General features: G+C 52.5%; 2 protein-coding genes across 2 annotated transcripts; one reads left to right on the top strand and one right to left on the bottom strand.

Moving 5' to 3' along the window:
- The first annotated feature begins 7,807 nt into the window (after positions 1 to 7,807).
- On the top strand, positions 7,808 to 11,652 carry MVB12A (multivesicular body subunit 12A). Its single transcript, XM_063112451.1, has 9 exons — positions 7,808 to 7,956; positions 8,045 to 8,143; positions 8,275 to 8,371; positions 9,520 to 9,646; positions 10,126 to 10,245; positions 10,325 to 10,431; positions 10,662 to 10,723; positions 11,027 to 11,083; positions 11,285 to 11,652. The coding sequence occupies exons 1-9, from the start codon at positions 7,867 to 7,869 to the stop codon at positions 11,345 to 11,347; spliced, it is 822 nt and encodes a 273-aa protein (XP_062968521.1). The 5' UTR covers positions 7,808 to 7,866; the 3' UTR covers positions 11,348 to 11,652.
- A 5,171-nt stretch (positions 11,653 to 16,823) lies between these two features.
- On the bottom strand, positions 16,824 to 24,102 carry TMEM221 (transmembrane protein 221). The gene is given in 4 exon segments (XM_063113282.1): positions 16,824 to 17,209; positions 17,212 to 17,292; positions 21,016 to 21,101; positions 23,792 to 24,102. Coding segments are annotated over 4 exon segments (864 nt in total).
- Between the last annotated feature and the right edge of the window lie 474 nt (positions 24,103 to 24,576).

Genomic DNA, 24,576 nt, shown 5'->3' on the forward strand with positions numbered 1-24,576 from the left:
ATAAATAACCTAGTTCCAGGTATTTTGTTATAAGCAACAGAAGCAAACTAAGACAAAAAACTGGTATCGGGAGTGGAGTATTGCTTATAACAAACAGTTGAAAATGTGGAAGTGGCTTTGGAACTGTGTGTTGAAGAGAGGCTGGGAGAATTTGAAGGCGCATACTAGAAACAGCCTAGATGATGGTGGAAGTTTAGAAGATAAGACAACCAGGGACAATTTGGGACTGTTTAGAGACTGGTTATATGTGGTGAGCAGAATGTAGACAGAAATATGGACAGTAAAGGCCAATAGGAAAAGATCTCAGATGTAAATGAGAAGGAGCTTTTTGGAAACTGGGGCAAAGATCAACCTTGCTATGATCTGAGAAGGAAGTTGGCTGCATTGTGTCCCTGCCCTAGGACTTTGTCGAAGTTGGTACTTAAGAGTTGTGAACCAGAGTATTTGGCAGGAGAAATTTCTAAGCAGCAAAGCATTAAGGAAGCTGTGTGGCCACTTATAACAGCCTACGCTGAGTTATGGCAGCAAAGGCACAACATAAAGCCAGGGTTTAAAAGGGAAGCAAAGCATAAAGATTTACAAATTTGCAGGCTGACCATGTGGTAGAGGAGAGAGCATTTTCAAGAGAAAAATTACATGGTGCTGCAGAGGGACTGTTTGCTAAAGACATTAGCGTGGCTATCAGTCCTCTGGGCACTAATAGCCAAGACAATGGGAGAAATGCCCTGAAGCCATTTCAGAGATCTTGGAGGCTGCAGCTTCCATTGCAGGCCCAAAGGCCCAGAGAGACAGAATGGTCTTGGGGAACAGGCCTGAGACACCCTCCACATGCTCACTGCCCAGGACCACCTCAGGATGTTGCTTCTAACAACCTAGCTGCTCCACCTTGGCTATATTTGTCCCAGGCATGGGGCTGGGCCCTCAGCTTTGAAAGATCCAAGCCAGAAGCGTTGGTGGCATCTACATGGTGTTAGGTCTGCAGGCTCACAGAATGCCAGAGCTGGAAAGGCTCAGTAGCCTCCACCCAGATTTCAAAGGATGTATGGAAAAGTCTGGGGGCCCTTGAAGAGGTCTGTCACAGGGGTGGATTCACTGCAGATGGCTTCCACTAGAGCAATGATGACCGGCAATGCAGCATCAAGTTTCAGCAGAGAAAACCCATCAGCGCCATGCCTAATGGAACCGTGGGAGTGGGACTGCCACGACACCACAGAATTGTGGAGCTACCAGTGTGCAATGCCAGCCTGCAAGAGCTGAGATGTGGCCTCAGACCAGGAAAGCCATAGGGGTGGAGCTGCCCAAGGACTTGGGGACCCAACGGCTGCACCAGTGTGCAGAGGATGTTAAATGTGGAGTCAAGGTACATGATTCTCCAGCTTTGAGATTTAATGCCTGCCCTGCTGGGTTTTGGATTCATTTGGAACCTGTTACACCTTTCTTTTGGCCTATTTCTCCCTTTTTGAACAGGAATATGTACCCAGTGCTTGTCCCTCCATTGTACCTTGGAAGTAGACAACTTGTTTTGACTTCCCAGATGGGACTTTCAGTTTGGACCTCTGAGTTGAAACAATTTAAGACTTTGGGGATGAAATGAGTACATTTGTGTGTGAAAAGAACATGAGTTTTGGGGGACCAGGGGCGGAATGCCTTGGGTTGAATTTCCCCCTCAAAAACTTAATCCCCACTGTAACTGTTGATGGTGGGAAATCCTATTGTGGTAATTGAAAGGTGAGGCCTTGTGGAGAAGTGATTAGATAGTAGGACAGTGCCATAGTGAATGGATTAACAACAGTGTCAGGGACGTGGTTCTGAGGCTTTTAAAAGAAGAGCACATGAGAAGTTCATCTGTCTGTGCTCTGCCATTTCACGATGTGATACCCTGCCATCATTGTTGCCACCACCAAGGTCTTCACCAAATGTGTTGCCTGGACTTTGGACTTGCAGCTGCTGTAGCTGTAAGCAATCAATTTTGTTTTCTTATAAATTACCTAGTTCCAGGTATTTTGTTATAAGCAATAGAAGTGAATTAAGACAACAGTGATGCAGTGTACCCACCTGGGGTCCTGGGGATTCCCTGAGGGCTGCAGGCAGAGGGGGAGCCACCTGAGGTGATAGGAGTGGAGAGTGTGCAAGGTCCACGAGGTGGCCAAGATGAAGTGCCAGGTCCCTGAGCCAATGGACATAGAATGTGAGGTCCCTGAGACAATGGAGATTGAGTGTGATTACAGTGAGCCCACGGAGGTTGAGTGTGAGGACAGTAAGCCAATGTAGGTTGACTGTGATGTCCCTGACCAAATGGAGGCTGAATGTGAAGACAGTGAGCTAATGGAGATTGAGTGTGAAAATAGCAAGCACATGGAGGTTGACTGCAATGTCCCCAACCCAATGGAGGTTGAGTGCAAGGACAGTGCACCCATGGAGGTTCAGTGTGATGTCCCCGAACCAATGGAAGTTGAGTGTGAGGACAGGGAGCCCACGGAGGTTGAATGCAATGTCTCCGACCTGATGGAGGTTGAGTGTGAGGACAGCAAGCCCATGGAGGTTGAGTGCAAAGACAGTGAGGAATTGGATGTTGACTGCAATGTCACTGAAGAAAAGGAGTTTGAGTGTGAAGACAGCAACCCCATGGAGGTTGAGTGCCATGTCCCTAAGTCAATGGAGGTTGAGTGTGAGGACAATGAGCCCATTGAGTTTGACAATGATGACAGTGAGCCAATAAATTTGAGTGCAAGGACTTTGAGCCAATGGAGGTTGACTGTGATGTTCCCTACCCAATGGAAGTTGAGTCTGAAGACAGTGAGCCCATGGAGATTGATTGAGAATACAGTAAGCCTATGGAGATTGAGTGCAAAGACAGTGGGCCAATGGAGTTGGAGTGCAAGGACAGCGAGCCCACGGAAGTTGAGTTCAATGTCACAGACCCAATGGAGGTTGAGTGCGAAGACAGCAATCCCTATGGGGGTTGGCCATGATGTTAAGTGAGATGTCCCTGACCAAATGGTTGAGTGTGAGGACAGTGAGCCCATGTAGGTTGATGGTGATATCAGTGACCCAATGGAGGTTGAGTGTGAGGACAGCGAGCCAATGGAGTGTGACTGCGATGTCCCCAAACCAATGGAGGTGGAGTGTGAGGTCAGATTGCCCATGGAGGTTGACTGTGATGTCTTTGACCCAATGGAGGATGAGAGTGAGGACAGGAATCAATGGAACTTGAGTGCAAGGACAGCGAGATAATGGAGGTTTACTGCAATGTCGCTGACCCAATGGAGGTTGAGTGTAAAGAAAGTGAGCCCATGGAGATTGAGTGCAAACACAGTGGGCCAATGGAGTTGGAATGTGAGGACAGAGACAATGGAGGTTGAATGCGATGTCCCCAGCACAACGGAGGTTGAATGTGAGGATAGCAAGGCCAGGGAGTTTGACTGCAATGTCCCCAGCCAATGGTGTTGGAGTGTGATTACAGTGAGCCAATGGAGACTGAGTACAAGGACAGAAAGCCAATGGAGTTTGTGTGCGAGGACAGCGAGACCATGGAGGCGGAGTGCTATGTCCCCAACCCAATGGAGGTTGAGTGTGAGGTCAGCGAGGCTATGGAGGTTGACTGCGATGTCCCGAACGCAATGGTGGTTGACTGTGAGGACAGAGAGCCAATGGAGATTGAGTGTGAAGACAGGGAACCAATGGACTTGTAGTGCGAGGACAGCAAGCTCATGGGGACTGAGTCTGAGGACAGCAAACCAATAGGGTTGGAGTGTGAGGACTGTGAGCTCATGGAGGTTGAGCATGATGTCCCTAACCCAAAGAAGGTTGAGTTTGAGGACAGTGAGACCATGGATGTTGAGTGTGATGTCCCCGACACACTGGAGATTGATTGTGAGAACAGTGACAGGGAGTTGTGGCAGGAGAGGCCATTCCCTGGGAGACCGTGATGCCACCCTTCCTGGCCAGCTCATCTTTGGCTTCTTCTCTGGGGTAAGGGTTGCTCACATGGGAATGAAAATAGTCACCCAGCACTCTGTGTCCTGCTTGCTGAGATTCCGCCACTGTCACCTGCAGGGACAGACAGCCCCAGCCAGTGTCAGCACGCGGGGACTCTAGGAACGTCACCACCTCCCCAGCTGTGATGCTCTAGTGGTTATGAAAAGAGCATGTGATGCTGCAGATCTTCCTCCCAAGAAGCCCTGGGAGGTCCCCAGCCCAAGTGTCCCCATGGGCAGAATGGGACACACCACCTCAGACCCTCTGTGAGCACCCCCTGTGTGGCCACTGTCCTCAGCACTGGGCCCAGCCCACAGGGCACGGAAAACTGCTCTGCCTGGTCCAGAGGGGGAAACAGGCGTGGAGGGCAGCGCGGGGGTGCGGGACACCAGTCCTGCCTCGGGCTCTGGCTGGCTGGGCTGTGGCTGTTGGGGCAGAGGGCTTGCACACACATCCCCGGGGTCTTGCCCTGTGCCTCGGTTTCCCCAATTCTTCAGCTGAGGGAGGCGGGCGAGAATAGCACTGAGCTCCCTCCTCAAAGTTTATGCTGGTTTTGGTGTCTGCTGGTGATTCCTGCACAGATCAATGCCCTCGTGGGCCGGTGGGTGTCCCTTCAAGGCTGCCCCAGTGTCCCTGCCTATTTATTTATGTGGGTATGTGCTGTTCTTTGGAAATCATGCCATTTGAATCTTCCTTAGTGTCCCTAATTAAAATGCAGGTCCCCTGGCTCCCTGAACTCAGGCTCCTACAGATTTGGATGTGCCTTTTGAGACTGGAAGCAGCCCTCACCTTCCAGTTCTCTCTATTCCAAGAGTAGGAACCTAAGAGGTGACAGCCCCGCATCCCGTCTCAGCCCACCCCATGAGACGTCAGGATCACACACTCCAGGTATTGCGCCACCATTTCAAACCCTCCAACCTACAGCCCAGCCCTCGCATCTCCAATCAATTCTGGACGTGCTGCCAATTGCACAAGAGACATCAGAAAGGGTCCTCCCTCGGTGGGACGGGCGAGGTTAAGGTGCGGGGATCGAGGAGAATATCAGCAGCCCCAGGAAACTGGCCACAGCATCAGTCCCCCCGGGAGCTGGTGAACATGCAGATGCCACCTAGACCCCTGGGAGGAGCCCCCTCAACTCGAGACTCCAAACCGGTCCTGTGTCCAGCTGCTTGGATCCCTGCGTAGGTTAGGGTGGCCTCTGCCTCAGTGAACTGAAGTGACATGTGATGTCACGGAACCTGGTTAAGGAAGAGGCACAAGCTCCACCTACCTGAGGTGGCCCAGCACACCCAGATGCCCCATCACTGTCACCCACCACACTGGCTCTTAGAAGCGACACAAATCTATGGAGAGATATGCACATGCCACACAGATTTAATTCAAGTAAGTAAATCATGCAAATTATATCCAAAAAGGATACACGTATGCAAATGTCACACTAGGGCAGGGTCCGGGGTGGAGAGGTCAGATGCATTGCCAGGGACACATGTGATAATATAGTTGTCTCTCAGTGTCCGTGGGGGATAGGTTCCACGACCCCAGTAGACACCAAAATCCGAGCATGCACAAGTCCCTGATATAAAGTGATGTCGCATTTGCATGTAACATCCTCCTGTATACTTTAAATCATTTCTAGATTATTTATAATACCTAATACAATATAAACGCTATGTAAATAGTCGTTATGCTGTATTTTTTTATTGTTGTGTTGTCATTTAAAAATTTTTCCTACATATTTTAGATCCGCGGGTGGTTGAACCCACAAATGCGGAACCCGTGGGTATGAAGGGCGACTGCAATAGCAGCAGTAATGTCAGGGGTCCCGTTTCCTTCCCGGAACCCAGGGCTTCCAGTGGAGCAGCCCTAGGACCCCCAGTAGCACAGGGAGGGGACTTATGGCCCCGGGAGAGGCAGGTCCACAGGCCTCAGGCTCTGGGCTCTCAGCAGGGCCTGGGGCTGGGGCGACCCCTGGTGGCCGACGGTGGGACACAGAGGCTGGACCTATCACCCCACCCCCACACTCATCTCCTCAGGTGCCCTGGCCTCCAGTCCCCGCTCCAGGCGAGCCCCCTCTCAGGTGAAACCCCTGATTACGCGCTCCAAGCCCCAGATGAGCGGGGGGATAACGCACAGGACTGGCTGAGGGGCGCGGGCAGAGTTCCGAGGGCTCCCACTCCCCTGCCCACACCAACCTCTCCGGGATTTTTAATGCACACTGTCCAAAGGTACACAGAGAAAAGTGAGACCACCCCTCTCCTGCCAACCCCCAGTCCCCCGGTTCTTTCCCCAGAGGCCACGGCTGTGATCAGCGTCGTCTTCTAGAGATATTTGGAAACAAAGTCACGAAGGGACAGTCAGGAAGAAAAGTTCTGGTGCTCTAGGATGACAAGATCTAATGATATTGTACTGAGAGGTATTGTATAACTAATGATCTGTCTATTTCAAGAGAGCCAGAAAAAAAGGATCTTGAATGTCATAACCACAAAGAAACGATAAATGTTTAGGTGACAGATATGCTACTATTCTGATCATCATACAACGTACACATGTATTGAAACAAGCTGTACTCCATAAACATGTACAATGAAAAAATAAATTAAAATTAAATAATAATAATAATAATAATAAACACTTATTGTATCTGTGAACAAGGCTTCAAGTTATACCAAGGTTTCATGGCTCAGGATGGTTCATATGGAAGCCAACAAGTCCTCTGAAGTTACAATCATTTAAAATTCAATAGTGGCCGAAAATTAACGATGTGAGTGTTAGTTAAACTTTTGCTTGCTGATAGCTGTTAACTTCCCACTCAGAACCCCTTGCTCCTGTAGCATAATTGTAAATTGGTGATGTCTGGTTTTCCATGGAGCTGGGAGAGATGATGCAAAGATCACCAAGAGAATTTGTCTGGTTTTTTTTTTTTGTTGTTGTTGTTGTTTGTTTTTTTGGTGTGTGTGTGTTTTGGCAGCTGGCCGGTTATGAATGTGTTTTGCAGAAAGGATGGATGCTCTCAAAGACATTGCAACCACCGGATGACCCAGCCCCAGCTGCCGGGGACGCCAAAGAGCCGGCTGCCTAAGATCCCATCTGGGGTCGGAGAAACACAGGCTTTCCCTAAACTTCTTCGAGACCCCCCTGCCTTCCCTCTCACCCCTATAAACTCTGGGATCGGAGAGAGTTTGCTCTCGCGTATTCTCGCCTTGGCCAATTCGAGTAAACCGTCCTCTACCTCCAAGCACAGGTGTTTCGGTGTATTGGCTTTAGCTGGACATCGGGCACCCAAACCTAAAATTTCGGGTTTCGGTAACAATATGCTTTGTTATTTTAACAAACAGATGCGGGCCGTTCGCTTAGCTTGGTTTGTTAGAGAGCGGGATTGTAACACCAAGGTCAAGGGTTCGGATCCCTGCACCGGCAGCAGCCAAAATTAAAATAAAACCTAGGTAAATAAAAAAATAGCTGCATATCCTACGATGATCTCCTTTGAGATGACCTCCCCGAACCACAAGTGCGGGTTTTTCACATTTTTTCGCCAATTTTCCCGGGAAACACTAAGCATCCCTGCGGGGGGAGGGGGCTGATGTCGCACGGAATTCTGGGGAATGTAGTCCTAGTTTGCAGAGGACGAGTCCCTTAGCGCCGTGCTGCCATATTTCCGGCGGAAGTTGCTGGGAGTGGAAAAGCTGTGAGCTCTTTTTCCGCAAACGTCGCTCACGGGAGCACCTGGGAGACGCGTGGGGGCGTGGCCCCTGTCTCCACGTGATTGGCCAGCAGCTTCCCAAAGACGCGCAGGGGGCGCTTCTGGGGTCCCGCCTCTCTTGCAAGGCCTTCTGGGAGTTGCAGTTCGGACTCCTGCCCAAGCTCGGCCGTGGGGAGGAGGCTGGGAGGATGGATCCCGGGTCCGGGACAGACGAGGCGCCGCTGGCCAGCCTGGTCTGGTCGTCGGCCTCGGCGCCCCCGCCTCGGGGATTCAGCGCGGTGAGCGGCGTCGGGGGGCGGAGGTTGGGTGGGGGCAGAGGCGACCGCGGGGGAGCGGGACCCGGCGCTGACCCCGTCCGCTCCGCAGATCTCCTGCACCGTCGAGGGGGCGCCCGCCAGCGTCGGCAAGAGCTTCGCGCAGAAGTGCGGCTACTTCCTGTGCCTCAGTCCTCTGGGCAGCTTGGAGGTAGGGGGACACCTTCGGGGCCACCGGGGCCCACCCGCCGCCCCTGTGCGCTCGCGGGGCCCTGTGCCGGGCGCGCCGTCCCCGCTGCTCTGCTGGCGATCCTCGCTGTGTCCTCCCCGCTTTGTCCCCAGAACCCGCAGGAGAACGTGGTGGCCGATATCCAGATCGTGGTGGACAAGAGCCCCCTCCCCCCGGGCTTCTCCGCAGTCTGCGACCCCCTGGACTCCAGTAAGGCCCGCGTCGGTGTGGGAGGTGTCCGGGTTCTGCGGGGAGGAGCGGGACAGGAGGGACGACAGGGGCCGCGACCGCCCCCTGTCCCGCACACTGGCGACGACAGGGTTGGCTGAGGACTCGATCCCTGTTCTAGGGCGGGGCGGTGTCCTCTGTCCTGAGTGTCCCGCAATAAGTCCAGCTACCTGTTTTATTACTGTTATTGCTGTTTGTCCCCTCCTTACACCATAGCCAACCAAAGCCACCGGGCAGTTCTCTTCATTTCCAGGCCTTTGCGCACGCCATGTCCTCTGCCTGGAGCGCACTTTCCTCCTGTTTGCTTGGCTAATTAGTCCCTCAGGTCTGAGCTTCGCTCTTCCTGACTTCCCCTTCTGGTTCCAGGTGCAGCCAGCCTAGCCCCGATCGCAGCTTCCCACCCTTTCTTGTCTTTTTTTTTTTTTTTTTTTGTGACCGGTAAGGGGATCATAACCCTTGGCTTGGTGTCGTCCGCACTGAGCGCACCGGCCATCTCCGAACCTGCCGCCTCGGCGCTCCCAGCGCCTCACTCTCCCGAGTGAGCCACGGGGTCGGCCCCTTTCTTGTCATTTTTATTTGACTCTCAGGGTATGTTCATTGATACTAGAGTTGGCAAACCTTTATGCAAAGTACCAGATACTAAGTATTTTAGGCTTTTTCAGGCCACATGTTGTCTGTTGCATATTCTTTTTTTTTCACAACTCCCTAGAAATGTACAAGCCATTCTTAGCTCATGGGCTGTATAGAAACAGGCCTTGGGCCAGATTTGGTTCATGGGCTGTAGTTTGCTGACCCCTGGATTAGAGGACTGAGGGAAAGTGAGGTTTGGAAGTCCAGGATGGTCACCCAGTTCTGTGTGATCACAGTTACCCACCCTCCCTGTGGCACCCACAGCCACCCTGAGTGCTCCTTCATGTCAACAAAGGTCAGCCTACCACAGTGACTCCTAAAACCTACATGGAATCCCCTCTTATATCTATACCATTTGTGATTTAACCCCCTCCCCCCACAATGCCACATGGGTGGCTGCCTTAAATGGCGCCCTGGTGAGCATCATCCCAGCGTCATCTTTGGACACTTACACCCCTGACCCACTTCCCTTTCTCACTCCCCTGTCCCCCCACTCCCAGAGGCCTCCATGTCCAAGAAGAAACGCATGTGCGTGAAGCTGGTGCCCCTGGGGGCCGCAGACACAGCTGTGTATGATGTCCGGCTGAGCGGGAAGACCAAAACAGTGCCTGGATACCTGCGAATAGGGTAGGGCAGCACCCCAGCTCCTGGCCTCCTTCGCTGCCTTCCCAACACCTGATCTACTCCTCTGACCCTCAGGGACTCTGATCCGTCCTATCCCTTCTGCCAGATTCTGTATGTTAAAACAGGGATAGTTGTACCAGTCTTGTAGGGTTGTTGTGAGGAGTCAGTGAGTTGGTATCTAAAGTACACAGAACGTGGGCTGGCTGGTTTGCGCATTTGGTTAGAATGCTGTATTGTAACACCAAGGTCAAGGGTTTGGATCCCTGTATGACCAGCTACCAAAAAAAAAAAAAAAAAAGTACATGGAACAGTAATCAGCACCCAGAATTATTAGTTAGTATGCTGCTTAGATGCTGAAACAAAAGTCCCCCAAAAGACGGAGGTCACGCAGAGGCCCAGGTCCCCTGCTTTCCCTGGGTGACTGTCTTCAGCCCTGGCTGCACATCAGGCCAGGATCCCTCCCCTTTTCCCTCCTGCTCCAGGGACATGGGCGGCTTTGCCATCTGGTGCAAGAAGGCCAAGGCTCCAAAGCCGGTGCCCAAGCCCCGAGGTCTCAGCCGGGACATGCGGGGCCTCTCCCTGGACCCAGCCAGCCAGCCCAGGTGAGCCAATGGGCACAAGGAGTGGGGGTGGCCATGGTGGAGGGGGGTCAACCTGACCTGGTTATCACACCTCTACCAGCAAGGGTGGCTTTCCGGAGCGGACACTGTCAAGACTGGGCTCTCGGGCATCTACCCTGCGGAGGAATGACTCTATCTACGAGGCTTCCAGCCTCTATGGCATTTCAGGTGAGCACAGAGTGGAGAAACTGAGGCATGGAGGTGGGAGTGTGTGTGACTGGCCCAAGATCACACAGCCAGAGAGGCACCCCATCCCCCATTCCTACCCCTAACTTTGGATTCTGTAAAGACTGGGAAGAGCTGGGTCCTGCAGAGTGGGCCTCTTTGGGCTGGGTGGGCAGCAGGCTGGCCTCAAGTCCCCTACACCTCAATTGCTTTGCTGGCATGTTTCTTTTCAGCCATGGATGGGGTTCCCTTCACGCTGCACCCCCGATTCGAGGGCAAGATCTGTGGCCCCCTGGTGAGTTGGGTGCCCATGAGCCTGCGTTTGCTCCCACCTATTGTAGTTCTAGGTGCCAGGACATCCCTGCATCCAGCCACCCCAGCACAAAGGCCCACTGTCCTGCATGGGGGATGGGTGGCAGCTGAAAGTCTCCAGTCCCAGAATGGGGGAGTGGCGACGGGCAGCCAGATGCTAGTAGCTAGGGGTTGTGATAGGTAGGGGGGTATGTCCAGACAAGTATTGGGGGGATCCTTGAAGACATGGGAATGGAGGTTCCAGATTGGCACTTGGACCCAAGACTGACCTGCCCCTGTCCACCAGGCCTTTTCTGCCTTTGGGGACCTGACTATCAAGTCGCTGGCGGACATTGAGGAGGAGGTGGGTTCAGGCATGGGGAGGGAGTACACAAGGGTGGCTGCCCCCCTCTCCCCTGGGTCCCCTTCTCCCCAAGGCACACCCCGTCTCTTCAGGACTGGAGACTGCTTAGTCCCTAAGTGCCCCCCATTCTTTGTTCGCCACCCCCCATGGTCCTCCCTTTACTCCAGCCTTCCCTCACTCTCACTCTCCCCTTCCCCGCAGTACAACTACGGCTTCGTGGTGGAGAAGACAGCAGCTGCCCGCCTGCCCCCCAGTGTCTCATAGCCGTTATCCCACCCAGGGAAGAGCCCCCTGCCTGACACCCACAGCCTTGCGGCCACCTGCCCCACCCGATCTTGGGAACGTCCACGTGGCAGTGCATTTCTGACCTTCAGCCACCTGTGGCCAGAGCTGCAGCCCTGGAGGAGGTGGTGGGAAGAGGCTGCTAGGTGGTGGGGCATCCTGCCCCGGACTCTGCAGGGCAGGGGTCGGGGCTGGACAGAAACCAGTGCCTTCAAGTCATTCGTGTCAAAACTCTCGGTGCCCGGAGGCAGGTGTCCTCCTGGTAATAAACACTACCCTGTACCTACTGTCTGTAGTCCTGGTCCTGGCCCTGGATCCTCTGTGGCTCCAGGTCCTCATCAAACACATGGAACTGGAGCCCTGGCCACTCTCCCCACAGCAAGTGGGTGAGATCATGGCAGGGAGGCACTGCTGGGATTCCCATTCTACAGAGGGGGAAATTGAGGCTCAGGGAGTCGGTGAGCCAGGATAGTAAATCACAGGGAAGACCCAGTCCTGGCCCCCCATTGCTGGGCTAATAACAGGAGCTGACAGTAACGGCTGCTGTTTATATTGTGATGACCAGATTCCCACACTCAATGCACCTTTATTTTATTTCAACTTCCCACAAGCCAGTAAGAAGCCCAGGTTTTGCTGCCATTTTACAGATAGAGAAACTGAGGTAGGGGGCACTAAGTTCACAGCTGGGATTTGAACCCAGAGCCCTCTGCCTTAACCATCAGGCTGTTCTGCACGTTCCTTTTCCTCTGTGGTGTGGAGTGTGCAGTTTACTGGATACATACAGCCACATCATTCTCATTACTCACGCTGGTTATGTTCTATAAAATTGCCAGGAAAACTGGGTTTGCAAACACTGGACCATTGCTCCTGGAGAAATACAGGGTTAGGTTCCCGTGAGCCTCTGGTCACCACATTTTCATGAACCGATCAGTACATAACTTTGCGTTCTGTTTAAAGACATCTTATTTAACATTTGTCATTGTCATTCACATCAGACTCACAGCCACCAGCACCATAACTCACGCTGGAAGGAAGCTTCTCTAAAACGTGTTTTCAGTGAGGCACACTTCAGCACTATACCTGGGACCATTTTTAGCAGCGAAATTTCCGATATAAAGCTCAAAAATTCAAAAAACATGGCACTAAGGAAATCACAATAAGGGCATCTGTTCACAATATCAGCTGAAACCACAAGGCGTAATGTCATCTGTTCAACTTCACCTGGGAACACGCATGTCGGGCGACTCAAATCTTTCTTCGCTCTGCACATGGCCAAGAATGACCAAGCACCTGCCACGAGGACTGATTTGGGGGTTGCAGATACACTTCAGCAAGGAGGAGAATCCACAGATACGGAATCTGAGTGATGAAGTTGGGCTGTATTTGTTACATTAACCGCCCGGGCTCACGTGGTCTCTTCTCCCACGTGTGCGCTCCTGCTTGGCTGCTTTTCTGCTCTCTCTTCCCCAGGGCCCTGTGGTCTTGGGGTGGCCCATGTTCTGCTGCAGCCACAAACATCTGCCAGATCTCTGCAGTTTAGAAACTCTAAGGCTTATTTCTCATCCACGTTACATGTCCGTGGTGGGGTGGTGGCAGACTTTGCCGGTTATAATGGTGCAAAAACCCACCTGATGGGACAGCCACCATCTCACTGTGACAGTGACTCAGCTGTGTCTCACATGGTCAGTCAAATGCCCTGGACTGGAGGTGCCTTGTTGAAGTTCTGCTTACAGCTCGTTGGCCAAAATGAACCCCAGTACTCGTTGGCCAGGATCACCCACCTAGGAAAGTTGTGTCCAATGACCCTTTGCTGGTGGGGTCTGAGTGGGGGGCACAGTCCTGCCTGGGTGTCAGAGGGGGGACACAGCTTGGTACTGGGGGTCTGAGGGGTGTTAAAGAAAAATATTATTCTGATGATTTTTAAAACGGTAGGTAAGACTCTGTTCAAGACTATTGCAAAGGGGGTATTGCGATAGTGGAGAGAGATTAGGTTCAATTCCAAATACCTGGACAAGTGGGGAATTATAGCCAAGGAGCAGGGTGAGGGGGTCGGTGGATGGAACATTAAGAGGAGATATCAACGTTGGGGGATTCTTGCTAAACTGACTTAACAGGATTCTTGCTGAAGGCAGGCCAGGGTGATCAGATATCAAGGGTGGAAGATTCTCTCTAAACTGACTTGGCAGCATTCTGGTTGAGACTGGGCTAGGCAGGTTGAAGGCAGGACAGGGGCCAAGGTCAAGGCCCAGTTGAACAAGATCTCAGAGGAGACTGACTCAAGTTTGGTCAAGGAGGCTTTGTCAAGAGCAGACCCAGCCTTGCCCTGGGAATCTGAGAGGGGAGACAGTGAGCTGTCCCTGAGGGGGGCTGGGGAGAGACCCTGCAAAATGTACGCCCTCCTCCACACCCTTTGGCTGTCCTGGAAAAACTGGGTCCCTGGTGCTGAGGCATCTGCCTGCATCGCCCAGCTCGGGTGCCGCCATGCGTGCCAGGTCCCGCCCAGCCTGCTCTGGCGCTGGCCATAGAATCCGATCTGGCTGAGAAGCAAAGGCCCGTTTGTTCTCTCTGTCACCTTCCCAGCTGCCCCGAAACCAGCCCCGGATCAGTTTTCAGGGCATCTGTGTGTGACCAGGGGCCTTGGTTCCAACTAGACCAGCCGTTACCCCCGAGTCACTTCGCCTGCAAGATACCAACCCTCTGAGCCCAGCCGGGCCTGGGGACAGTCATGTGCAAGGGCTGGAGAATCCCGATGGAGCCCACCCCACCTGCTCCTGACTTGGGCCACATCACTCCTAACAGCTCGGAGCTGAGTTTACATCATCTCTCGCCAAGGCCTCACAAGGCAGCCACAGCCCTCTGTCCTGCTTGCTCCTGGCTGGATGTATACCGGCAGGGGCATTTCTAGAGAGACATGGTCCCAGCTCCCCTGCTCACTAGATGGTGACTTTGAGCAGTAGGTTAATCTCTCTACACCTCAGTTTTCCCATCTTTATAATGGGAGGCTCGGTGGCCCCCACCTCATAGGATAGGTCTAAGGGTGAGCACACAGGGCTGTCTCTCAGCTGCCCCTGCTGACTATTGCAAAATGCTTCCTGGCTCTGGAAGTTCTCTGCAGCCCGAAGTCCAAGCAGGCTGGATGATGTGACTCTCAGTAGCCTCTGCTAGTGGCAAACCCCACACTCCCTGCATTCAAATGCTGCAGAGCCCAGCTCTCGACCTCTGAATCATAGAGCCGACCTGTGCCTGCTGTGAGCACCCCTCGGGTCCCCTCACAACCATTCCCCCCAGAGCTATGTGCCTTCCATCCATCATTTGTTCTGTCCTTAAACTTGATATCAGTTCAGTCCGCTGATGAATCGTCTTCTATGTCTGGCTTTTTTTTGTTTTCTTTTGGAGGTTGGCTGGTACAGGAATCTGAACCCTTGACCTTGGTGCTGTCAACACCATGCTCTAAACAACGGAGCTAACTGGCTAGCCCGCTTGTTTTGTTTAGTATTATGTCTGTGACATCCATTCAGGGTTTGCCTATATCAGTAATTCCATAGTCTGTTCATCCATTCACCTGTTGGACATTTGGTCTGTCCTGTTTTTGTCCACGGAGTGAAACTGCTCTAGGCACTCTTGTACATGTCATTCGACGAACGCACAGGTGTTCCTATCAGATACATACCCTGAGTGGAAATGCTGGGTCATAAGGGAGGCCAATGTTCAGCTTTAGCAGAAACAGCCAAGCAGTTCTACTAATTTACCCTTTCAGCCACAGCGAAGTAGAGTCCCCAGTGCTCTAAGTCTTTGCCAACACTTGGTATTGTCAGTTTTGTTAATTTTGATCATTCATCTCGCCAGATTTCTTACTTCTTAGCCATCATGTACAGGCTTGCAAGCTTAGAAATCTTAACAGAAAACAGGTGATTCATGTTGTATAGAAAACAGTCCTTTCTCATCTTGCTTATCCATCTGCCAGGCCTTTTTGCCTTTGGAAAGAGCCTGAGGAGAGTTTAGAAGACATTAGGTAGCTTCTGAGATGGTCTTCGGTGGTCTCTGCCACTTGGCCTGTGTAATCCCCTCCCCTTACTAGTTGGGACACTACCCTGAGTCAGGCATCCTGTTGGGGTCTGTCCCCTCTTTGCCTATTGGGAGGGTTCCCAGTGGGGCCTCAGGCCACTGTGTGGCTCAGCTTCCTCTACTCCCTGGGCTCCAGAGTCCCTGCCTGGCCCAGGAAGGGACAGGCTGGGAAACTTTGGCGATATTTGTCCATTTGGGATGGAGGTGGGAGCCGGGCTATGTCCACCCTCAGGGAAACTCTTATGAATGGTGATTGGTGGGACTCAGGGTCCCAGGCTACGGCCTGCAAGGGACACACCCTGCCCCCCATTCCTGTCCTCCCTACCCTTTGTCTTGTCACCCTGCCCCTCACTCCAGATTCACCCACGGGCCTGGGCATGGGCACACAACACGTTTGGATGTTGATCAAGTAACACAGAGATAGTGAGCATTGGAGTTTATTTTGTGGGTCATGGGAGATGGGAGAGGAGAGGGGCCTCTGGGGACCCCTCCATGAACTCCAGAAATTGTCCATTGGGGCAGTTTCCTGTCACCAGGCACCTCAACCAACAGCATCCCAGAAACAGCTGACATGCATTAAGGATTTACTGTGCACAGGCCCCCAGAATGGCTCACGTGGAGTCATGTCTCACAGGAGCCCTAGGAGGAGGGATCACTTCCTGTCTCCATTTTACAGATGAGGAAACTGAGGCACAGAGCGGCAAAGCCCTTGGCCATGAGCCTGCAGTCAGGAGTCTGGGTCCGGCCCTCTGGGTGCACCCCTGGCCCTGCGTTGCTCTGAGCTTGGCACACATGTGTTTCAAATGTTCACAGCCTGGGGGGCACAGCAGGGTGTCACGGCGTCTGAGACTTGCACCTTCAGCAGCATGGGGCTTACAGGATCCGGGTGCAAATCCTGGCTCTGATGATCAGTACTGGCCATGGGACCCCTGGCTGGTCACTGCCTCTTTTGGGGCCTTGGTTTCCTCATCTGTAAATGGACAGAGACACTTAGAGATCACTGCCTCAGCCCCACCCTCCCCTCCTGCCTATAACAGAACCTCATTCATTCTGGACAGCCACATTTCCCAGACTCCCCTGCAGCAAGGTGTGGCCTTGTGGCTCTGTTCTAGTCAGTAAGATACAAGCAGAAGGGTCCCAAGACCTCTCAGGAAGACTTCCAGAGGACAACAAGCCAGCTCTGGCCTTTGCCTTTTTATCTGAGCAAAGAGGTGAAGGCTGGAGCCCTGGCAGCTATTTTGCACCATGAGGCAACCTTTAGGCCAAAAGCCAGGGATGCTGTGAACTGAGAAAGAAATCAAATCCTACTACTACTGCAGCTGAGCCTGGACCTATCTTTAGGATATCCTCTTCTTGTTGCCTTACACCAGGGCTCTATCTCTGATCCTTGGGCTCACACCAGTGTAGAGTCCTTCCCTGTGGCCCCTGGCCTGTGTCCCAGCATGCTACGCATTTCATGGGTGATCCCACCCCAGTGCCCCATGCCAGCCGACTGTGTCTGATGCATTCGGGATGCAGGCACACTGCTCTCCCGGCCTCCCGCCAGGGCTGTGGGTGCTGTGGAAGTGGCTGTGGCCCCAAGGGAGTCCCCAGGCTCTGGATAGGATGAATAAGGGGTCCAGCGATGGGTACCCTGCTGGGGCTGAGCTCTGGGGCTGATGTTGGAGACTTCAGTGGGGCGGGTGGGGTCGTCTTCAAAGTATGGCAGGGACACCTCATGGAGGCCACGGCAGGTGGCCCGAGCAGCCCGCAGCAGAGTGTGGGTCAGCACAGCCACAGGACCAGGGCACCTGAGCCGAGGATGGATGCAGCTGCTATGCCTGTCTCGATCTCGAAAAGCAGCAGGGCATAGACGGATAGCACTAGGGAAGGAAGCAGCTGTCATTTATTCAGTCAATAAACATTTGCTCTCCAAGCCCTCAGGGAGCTCCCCAAACAGGGAGTAATCTTAGAAAACAGTGCAACACGCCAGGCACACAGATTGACTATCTAATCCTCTTACACTTCACAAATATATCATCATCACATCCATTTTACACATAAGGAAACCAGGCCCAGAGAGGTTAGGGAACTCCCCTAAAGCCACACGGCCAGGAAGTAATAGAGGTGGGATTTTAACTCAGGCTGGCTGGCTCCAGCTCTGAGCTCTCACCACAGGGCTGCCTCCTAAGGAGACAACAGGAAGAGACCTATTTCAGCAGTCATGGGACAGCGTCTCCCCGAGGAGGTGGTATTTGAGCTGAGAACTGTCGGAGGGGAAAGAGCAACCCTCGGGCGTGCTGAGTAGGGCGGTGCTTGCAGGGGGTACAGCAGGGCCATAGGTCCTGAGGTGGGAACACCCAAGAATGTTCGAGGCTCCGAAACAAAATAGCCAAGCTGGAGCAGATGAGTGGGGCGGGGAAGAGATAGAGGGGGATGAGGCAGGAGGGGCCGGTGGAGACCAGACGGGGGTGGGGGCACAGGGAGGGGTGTGGGTTTTATTCTAAGGGCAAGGAACAGCCAAGGGGAGTTCTGGGCTGGGGACGAACAGTATCTGCTATATGTTTTCAACCCCCCCCCCACCATGTAACATCCATACAATGGAATATTATGTAGCCGTAAAAAGGACTGAAGTGCTGAGATGTGCTATAACGTGGATGAACCTTAAATTAAAAGTAATATGTTGCGTTAAAGAAGCCAGACTGTAAAGGCTACATAGCGTGTGATTCCACCTGCGTGAAATGTCCAGAACAGGCACATCCATGGAGACAGACAGCAGACTGGGGGTTGTCAGGGGCTGGGGGAGGGGGTGTGGAGTGACTGCTGATGGGGACGGGATTTCCTTTTGGGGGGACGAGAATGTTCTGGAACTAGATAGAGGTGGTGGTTGCTTAACATTGTGGATGTACTAAATGCCACTGAATTAAGTGACATTTTAATCCACTTTTAAGTGATTAAAATGGTAAATGTTTTGTTATCTGTATTTACCACAATTAAAAAGACAACAACACAGGTTTCAGGCTCCCATGTCCCCGCATCCCCCTGTATAGCAGTTCTGCCTGGGGTGGGGGTGGGGGAGCCAGACCCTGCTGCCCTGTTCTCAGATGCCCACCCTTCACCCGAGACTCTCACCTGACAGGTGCACAGGTTTGCTGTGCCCTGGGACTGGGTGACCTTGCATGTATTACAGCCTCTCTCTGGCCTCAGTTTGCTAATATGAACAATGAGGTGGTTGGCGACCTGACCTTGAGTACCTCCATAGTCCTATCCAGCATCTGATTGGCACCGTTCCTAGTAGTGGAGACTGTCCCATGCATTGTAGCACATTTAGCAGCTTCTGCCTACTAGATACCAATAGCATCCCACCCCCATCCCTGTTGTGATGACCCAAAATGTCTCTAGATATTGCCAAATGTCCCCCGAGGGCAGAATTGGCACCTGTTGAGAACCAACGTTCAGTCCCCACCTCCACTCTGGCCACTGGGTCTAGGATCACTGACCACCACTTTGGCATCAGTGATTTGCTAATGGGACCAAACTTGGCCAATCAGAACATTGCTTTCCTGATCTTAGTGATTGGTGGAAGGATATCACATGACCCAGACTCAACCTATCTGAGTTGGTCCTGGGACTTTTGCTTGAGTTGTTGGGGCAGAGGAATTTTCTTTCTGCAGAGGATGGGGTATTGGTAGGAGAGAAGCACTGAGCTGATAGGGAACTTCTTGGTCCTTTTCGGGATGTTTTTATGCTTTCTCTGGCTCTTCTTGCTTTGAAGATGCCACACTGCATCATGTCTGACAAAAGGCCAAGGACCTTTTGCTCTAAACATTTTGAAAGGGTTTTTATAATTATTCTTCTGGCTATGGCTAGCAATGAATGGATGATTGGCTGGATGTGCTTGGGAATGCTTGCTGAATGAAGTCACCTAACCTCAAAAAAAAAAAAAAATCTGGATGGGAGGTGAATGAATTCTCAGTTTAACATTTAATGAGGCTGACAAAATGTTACCTGTTTTTTGCCGCTTGTGATTTTTCTTGCTTTAGAACCAGGATGTCTTATTCTCTAGGTCATCAACATTTTCCTTATCCCGTGAGAAGTTTTGAGGTTCTAAGGCATTGTGTCAAAAGTGCTTTGCAGATAGAGGCATCTTTCTCAGAGAAAAACCCACTCCGGGCACAGCAGATGAAGAGGTGAAGTGAGAGATATTCCTGAAAATCTCACTTGAGCACCTGGGCCCAGCCACACCGGAGGCCAATGACCCCTGATAATGTCATATACACAAATCGTTCCACCCATTCTCCTTTTTAAAAAACTCACATCTGGAACATTTTGTTAAATCAAACAACAAAAGTTATGCAGAGTTCTCTGAGCTCTATATACAAATTCCCACAGTGACCCCTAGGCTCATGTCTCATAAATGCATATTTTAACTTCTATTTCTCTATTGTGGGACCAAGAAAAAAATAGTAACAGCAAATCCCTTGGTTTTCATTCAGCTGAATATCTTTTCTTCTGGTAAAACAAGTTGTTTATAGGGCTGTGCCTGATTCAGCGCTGAATCTACAGCATTAGCAACACATGTTTTTCAAGATTAAAACAAAATGTAGGGCTGGTTGGTTAGCTCAGTTGATTAGAGAGTGGTGCTGATAACATCAAGGTCAAGAGTTCACATACCTGTACGGGCAAGCCGCCGAATATCTATCTATCTATATATAGATATACACATATAAGATGGCAGGAATCTCTTTTCGAGCATGGATGAGAGAAAGTTGATCTAAGAAAAGTTTAGCAAGTCAGGGAAAAACACTGTGGTATGTTTTTCTGGCATCTGGGGGATTACTATTCATGCTGCCTCAAGGTTTGGGATATAAAATTATATTTCTGGTTTATAAAATGTGTGTATACATATATATATATACACACATTGTGTGTGTGTATAGTGTGTGTGTGTGTGTGTGTATATATATATATATATTTAAGCCATTTTTGAGCTGGAGGTTCTGGTATTGGTAACAAAACAGCTTTTACTTATATCAACCTGTAAGAAGCTATCTTTATTTTGTTTTTGTTTGTTTGTTTTGTTCGCTGACCCGTATGGGGATCTGAAGCCTTGACCTTGGTGTTCACAATACTATGCTCTAACCAACTGAGCTAACCCGCCAGCCCATGACACTGTCTTTAGAAACCACCCAAGCCGTGGTTGAACCTAGGTTCAAACCAAACATATGCAAAACCGACGTGTAGGATGTGTTCTGAGGATAACTGATATTTGTGTAGCCCCTGCTGGAGTCAGATGCCATCTACGGGCTTTTACAGGGATTGACTTAGAATCCCCGAAGTAATTCTGTGAGGAATGGACAGTTGTCATTCCCATGGTACAGTTGAGAAAACTGAGCACAGTGGGAATTTGTCCAAGGGCCCAGATCGAGAAAGCATCAGAGCCCAGAGTTGAACTCAGATCACTTCTTGGCCTTTTGGCTAAGATCGAGTGCAGAATTGAACCCAGGCAGGATGGCTCTGGAGCTAACCCCCCAGTTAGGGCGCTGTTACCACTGTCCACCCCAACCCAGGGTCCTAAACCCAACATTCTATCCCCTAACACACACCTGCTAAGTAGACGGAGACCCCACAGCAGAAGAGCCCAAGGGCCATGTGTCTGAGAAGGCGGCAGTCATAGAGAAACCAGTTGGACCTGGGATGGATGGGAGCAGGGGAAAAAAGGTCAGAAAGTGTGGGCCGGCCCGTGGCTCACTCGGGAGAGTGCGGTGCTGATAACACCAAGGCTCCGGGTTCGGATCCCATATATGGATGGCCGGTTCGCTCACTGGCTGAGCGTGGTGCTGACAACACCAAGTCAAGGCTTAAGATCCCCTTACCGGTCATCTTTAAAAAAAAAAAAAAGGTCAGAAAGTGGAGCTGGTGGGGGAGGCCAGTGAGGAGAAGAAGAGAGAGTAGGCTAAATGAGATAAGGGTCCAGCTTTTGCAGACCCAAGGTCTATGTAAGGACCCAACCATCATCCATCCATCCATTCATTTATGCACCACCCATTCATCCATCCACCATCCATCCATCATCCATTCATCTGTCTGTCCATCCATCCATCCATCCATTTAGACATCCACTATTCACCCATCTGATATCCATCTTCTGTGCTCCATGCATGCATGCATGCATCCACCCATCTGTCCATCCACTTATCCATCTATGCATCCATCCATCCACCCATCCATCCTTCCAGGTGGATATCCACCATCCATTTACCATCCATCTCCATCGAATATTCAACCATCACCTGCCATACAGCCATTCACTCATGCCCTATTAATCCACCCATTCATTCATTCACAGCCACCATCCATCCATCCATCCATCCATTTGGACATCCACTATTCACCCATCTGATAGCCATCTTCTGTGCTCCATGCATGCATGCATGCATCCACCCATCTGTCCATCCACTTATCCATCCATCTATTCAACCACCCATCCACCATTCATCCATCATCCATCTATCCATCTGTCCATCTATCAATCCACTTATCAATCCAACCATTCAACCATCTATCAATCCACTTATGCATCCATCCATTCAACCAGCCATCCTTCCAGGTGTATATCTACCATCCATTTACCATCCATCTCCATCGAATATTCAGCCATCACCTGCCGTACAGCCATTCACCCATGCCCTATTAATCCACCCATTCATTCACAGCCACCATCCATCCATCCACCTCCATCCATCCGTCCATCAAATCCATTCATCTCCCATTCGCCATCCCCATCCATCCATCCCCCACCCATCTATCTATCCATCCATCACCCATCACCCATCCCCCATCACCCATCCATATACTCAGTCCATTCAAACATCCAGCACTTACACAGCAGTTACTATGTACAGATACCTGTTAGACACCCGACTTCCCCTATTTTATGGACCACATGCTTATTTGAGAGATGAGGAAGCTGAAGTTGCTGCTAATGATGGTAGACACAGTGACCCCAACAGCTGACACTGAGGAGGAAGTGGGGGCTTCCATCTTGCTCACCTCCCACCAGTACAATGGAAGTGGCCTCCTTCGTGGTCTCCCTGACACTTCCCTGTCTTCCCTGCTTTTGGCCCAGTGGCCAGAGGGGGGTTATTCCAAACCTAAGTCAGATCACCTCACACCTCACTTACAACCCTCCCAGGCAGGGTAAAACCCAAAGTTCTCACTGCAGGGCACAAGGCCCCACATGGTCCAGTCTCTCTGATCTCCCCACCCTCATCTCCCTGCATGTCCCCCTCTAGCTGTACCAACCACCTGGGTCTCCCTCTAACACCCCAAGTTCATTCCTGCCCCAGGGCCTTTGTACGTGCTGTGCCCTCTGCTTGGATCAAGTCCTCCAGATCTTCTGCCTCCTTCCCTCCTTCAAGTCTCGCCTCAGGCCTCCCCTGACTGTCCCATCTCACTCCCCACCCTGTCCCCTTCCACCCCCCCATCACCCCGTTTTCTTTCCTTTCCAATATTCATTGCCATCTGTATTGCTTCTTTATTGCCTGTGACTCCATGAGGGCGCGTCTGGGTCTACTTAGTCTCCACTGTGTCCCTGATGTCCAGAGCCAGGCCCAGCCCCCTGCAGGCACCCAATACATGTTTGCAGACTGACGGAATGTGTGCATTTCAGTGCCCTTTGGGTGGAGCACACATGGTTGGGATAGGATCTACCCCAATGGTGGAAGTTCCCATCTGCTCAAATCCACAGAATCCTGGACCAGAACCTGGGCTCCTCTCCACCAGCGCCCTAGAGGAAAACACTCGAAGGTGGGACAGTGGAGTCAGTGGCTCAGGGAAGTTCCTCATTCCGCATTCCCCAATAGAGGCCCCCCCCCGGATGACCACATCCCAGAGCTCACGTCCCTGAGGAAGGGACCCCACCAGGCCAGGGCACAGGCTCTGGTTCTACCAGAATCAAGTTCAAATCCAGCTCACCCACTTCCAAGCCAGGCAGCCTGGAGAGAGCTACCCACCCCTGACCCCCAACATGCAGTTATAAAGGGGAATAGTAACAGCATGGCTGCCCAGGGGGCTGCAGGTCTTCCCTGAGCTAATCCACAGAAGCAGGAGGCGGGTAGGGCTTAGGGCCCCATAAATGACAAGCACTGTGGACACTAGGGCCAGCTGAGCCTGGGCCCTTTTTGAGCCTCGGTTTCCTCATCCACAAAACGGGGGTCACTGCAGTCGTTGCACCTGCTGTAAATTTTCAACAAACATAGGAGGAAGGGAGGGATGAAGGAAGGGAGGGGAGAGCAGAGTGGGGAGGGACGCTGCCCCCCAGCCTGACGCCCAGAGACGGGCAGCGGCCGGGCCTAGCGGTGGCGGAGCCCGTCCTCCTACCTGCCGGGGCCGGGCCCCCGCGCCATGTCAGCGCCCAGGTGGCCGCAGAGCGCGGCGAGCAGCAGGCAGGTGAGGCCGAGCACGAGGACCAGCGCGGCGGCCAGCGGCAGCAGCGCCCGGGCCGCGTCCTCGGGCAGCCCGGGGCCGGCGCCCAGCTCCGTGCCCAGCCCCTCGGCGCGCGACCCCCGCAGCTCGGCGCGGCCCGCCTGCAGCTGGAACAGCAGCTGCGCGCCCAGGGCCGCCAGCACGGCCGCCGGGATGCCCAGCAGGGTCATCGCGGCCAGCACCCTGCCGCCATACGACCGGGCCATGGCGGGGTCCTGCGGGCCCGGGGGACGGTCGAGGAGTCGAAGAGGTTTTAGGGGACGGGGGAGTCGGGGGGCGTCTGAGGGCCACCAGGGGATCCCGGGGGGTCGGGGCCGCGGAGGGTGTCTGGAGGTTTAGGGGCTGGGTTGGGGACGGCCAGGGGGGTCGCCGGACGGGGGCTCCGGGGTGACGGTCGCGGCGGGGACGCCGAAGCTCTGCAGAAAGTTGGGACGAAGTCTTTTCTTCTGTCTCCGGGGGCCCCGCGGGCGCCCCCTCCCGGTCGGCTGGTCCTGGAGGGGCGGGGCCTGGCGAGGGGCGGGGCGGCGGCCCCAGGAGAGACGGGGCGGGGGGCGGGTCGTGGAAGCCCCCACAGCTCGGTAAGTTCACGAAGGGGCACCCTCGCCTCCTGCCGCCCTCCTCAGCACCAACTTCGTGGTTGTTTTTCAGAAAAAGAAATTTGAACGAAATTTAAAATAATT

This window comes from Cynocephalus volans, chromosome 10 (assembly GCF_027409185.1).
Source record: "Cynocephalus volans isolate mCynVol1 chromosome 10, mCynVol1.pri, whole genome shotgun sequence".
NCBI lineage: Eukaryota > Metazoa > Chordata > Mammalia > Dermoptera > Cynocephalidae > Cynocephalus > Cynocephalus volans.

Coding starts and splice junctions, on each gene's coding strand:
- MVB12A (XM_063112451.1), top strand. CDS start 7,867: ATGGATCCCGGGTCCGGGACAGACGAGGCGCCGCTGGCCAGCCTGGTC. Junction 8,372..9,519: donor CTGCGACCCCCTGGACTCCA/GTAAGGCCCGCG, acceptor CCCCACTCCCAG/AGGCCTCCATGTCCAAGAAG. Junction 9,647..10,125: donor CCTGGATACCTGCGAATAGG/GTAGGGCAGCAC, acceptor CTCCTGCTCCAG/GGACATGGGCGGCTTTGCCA.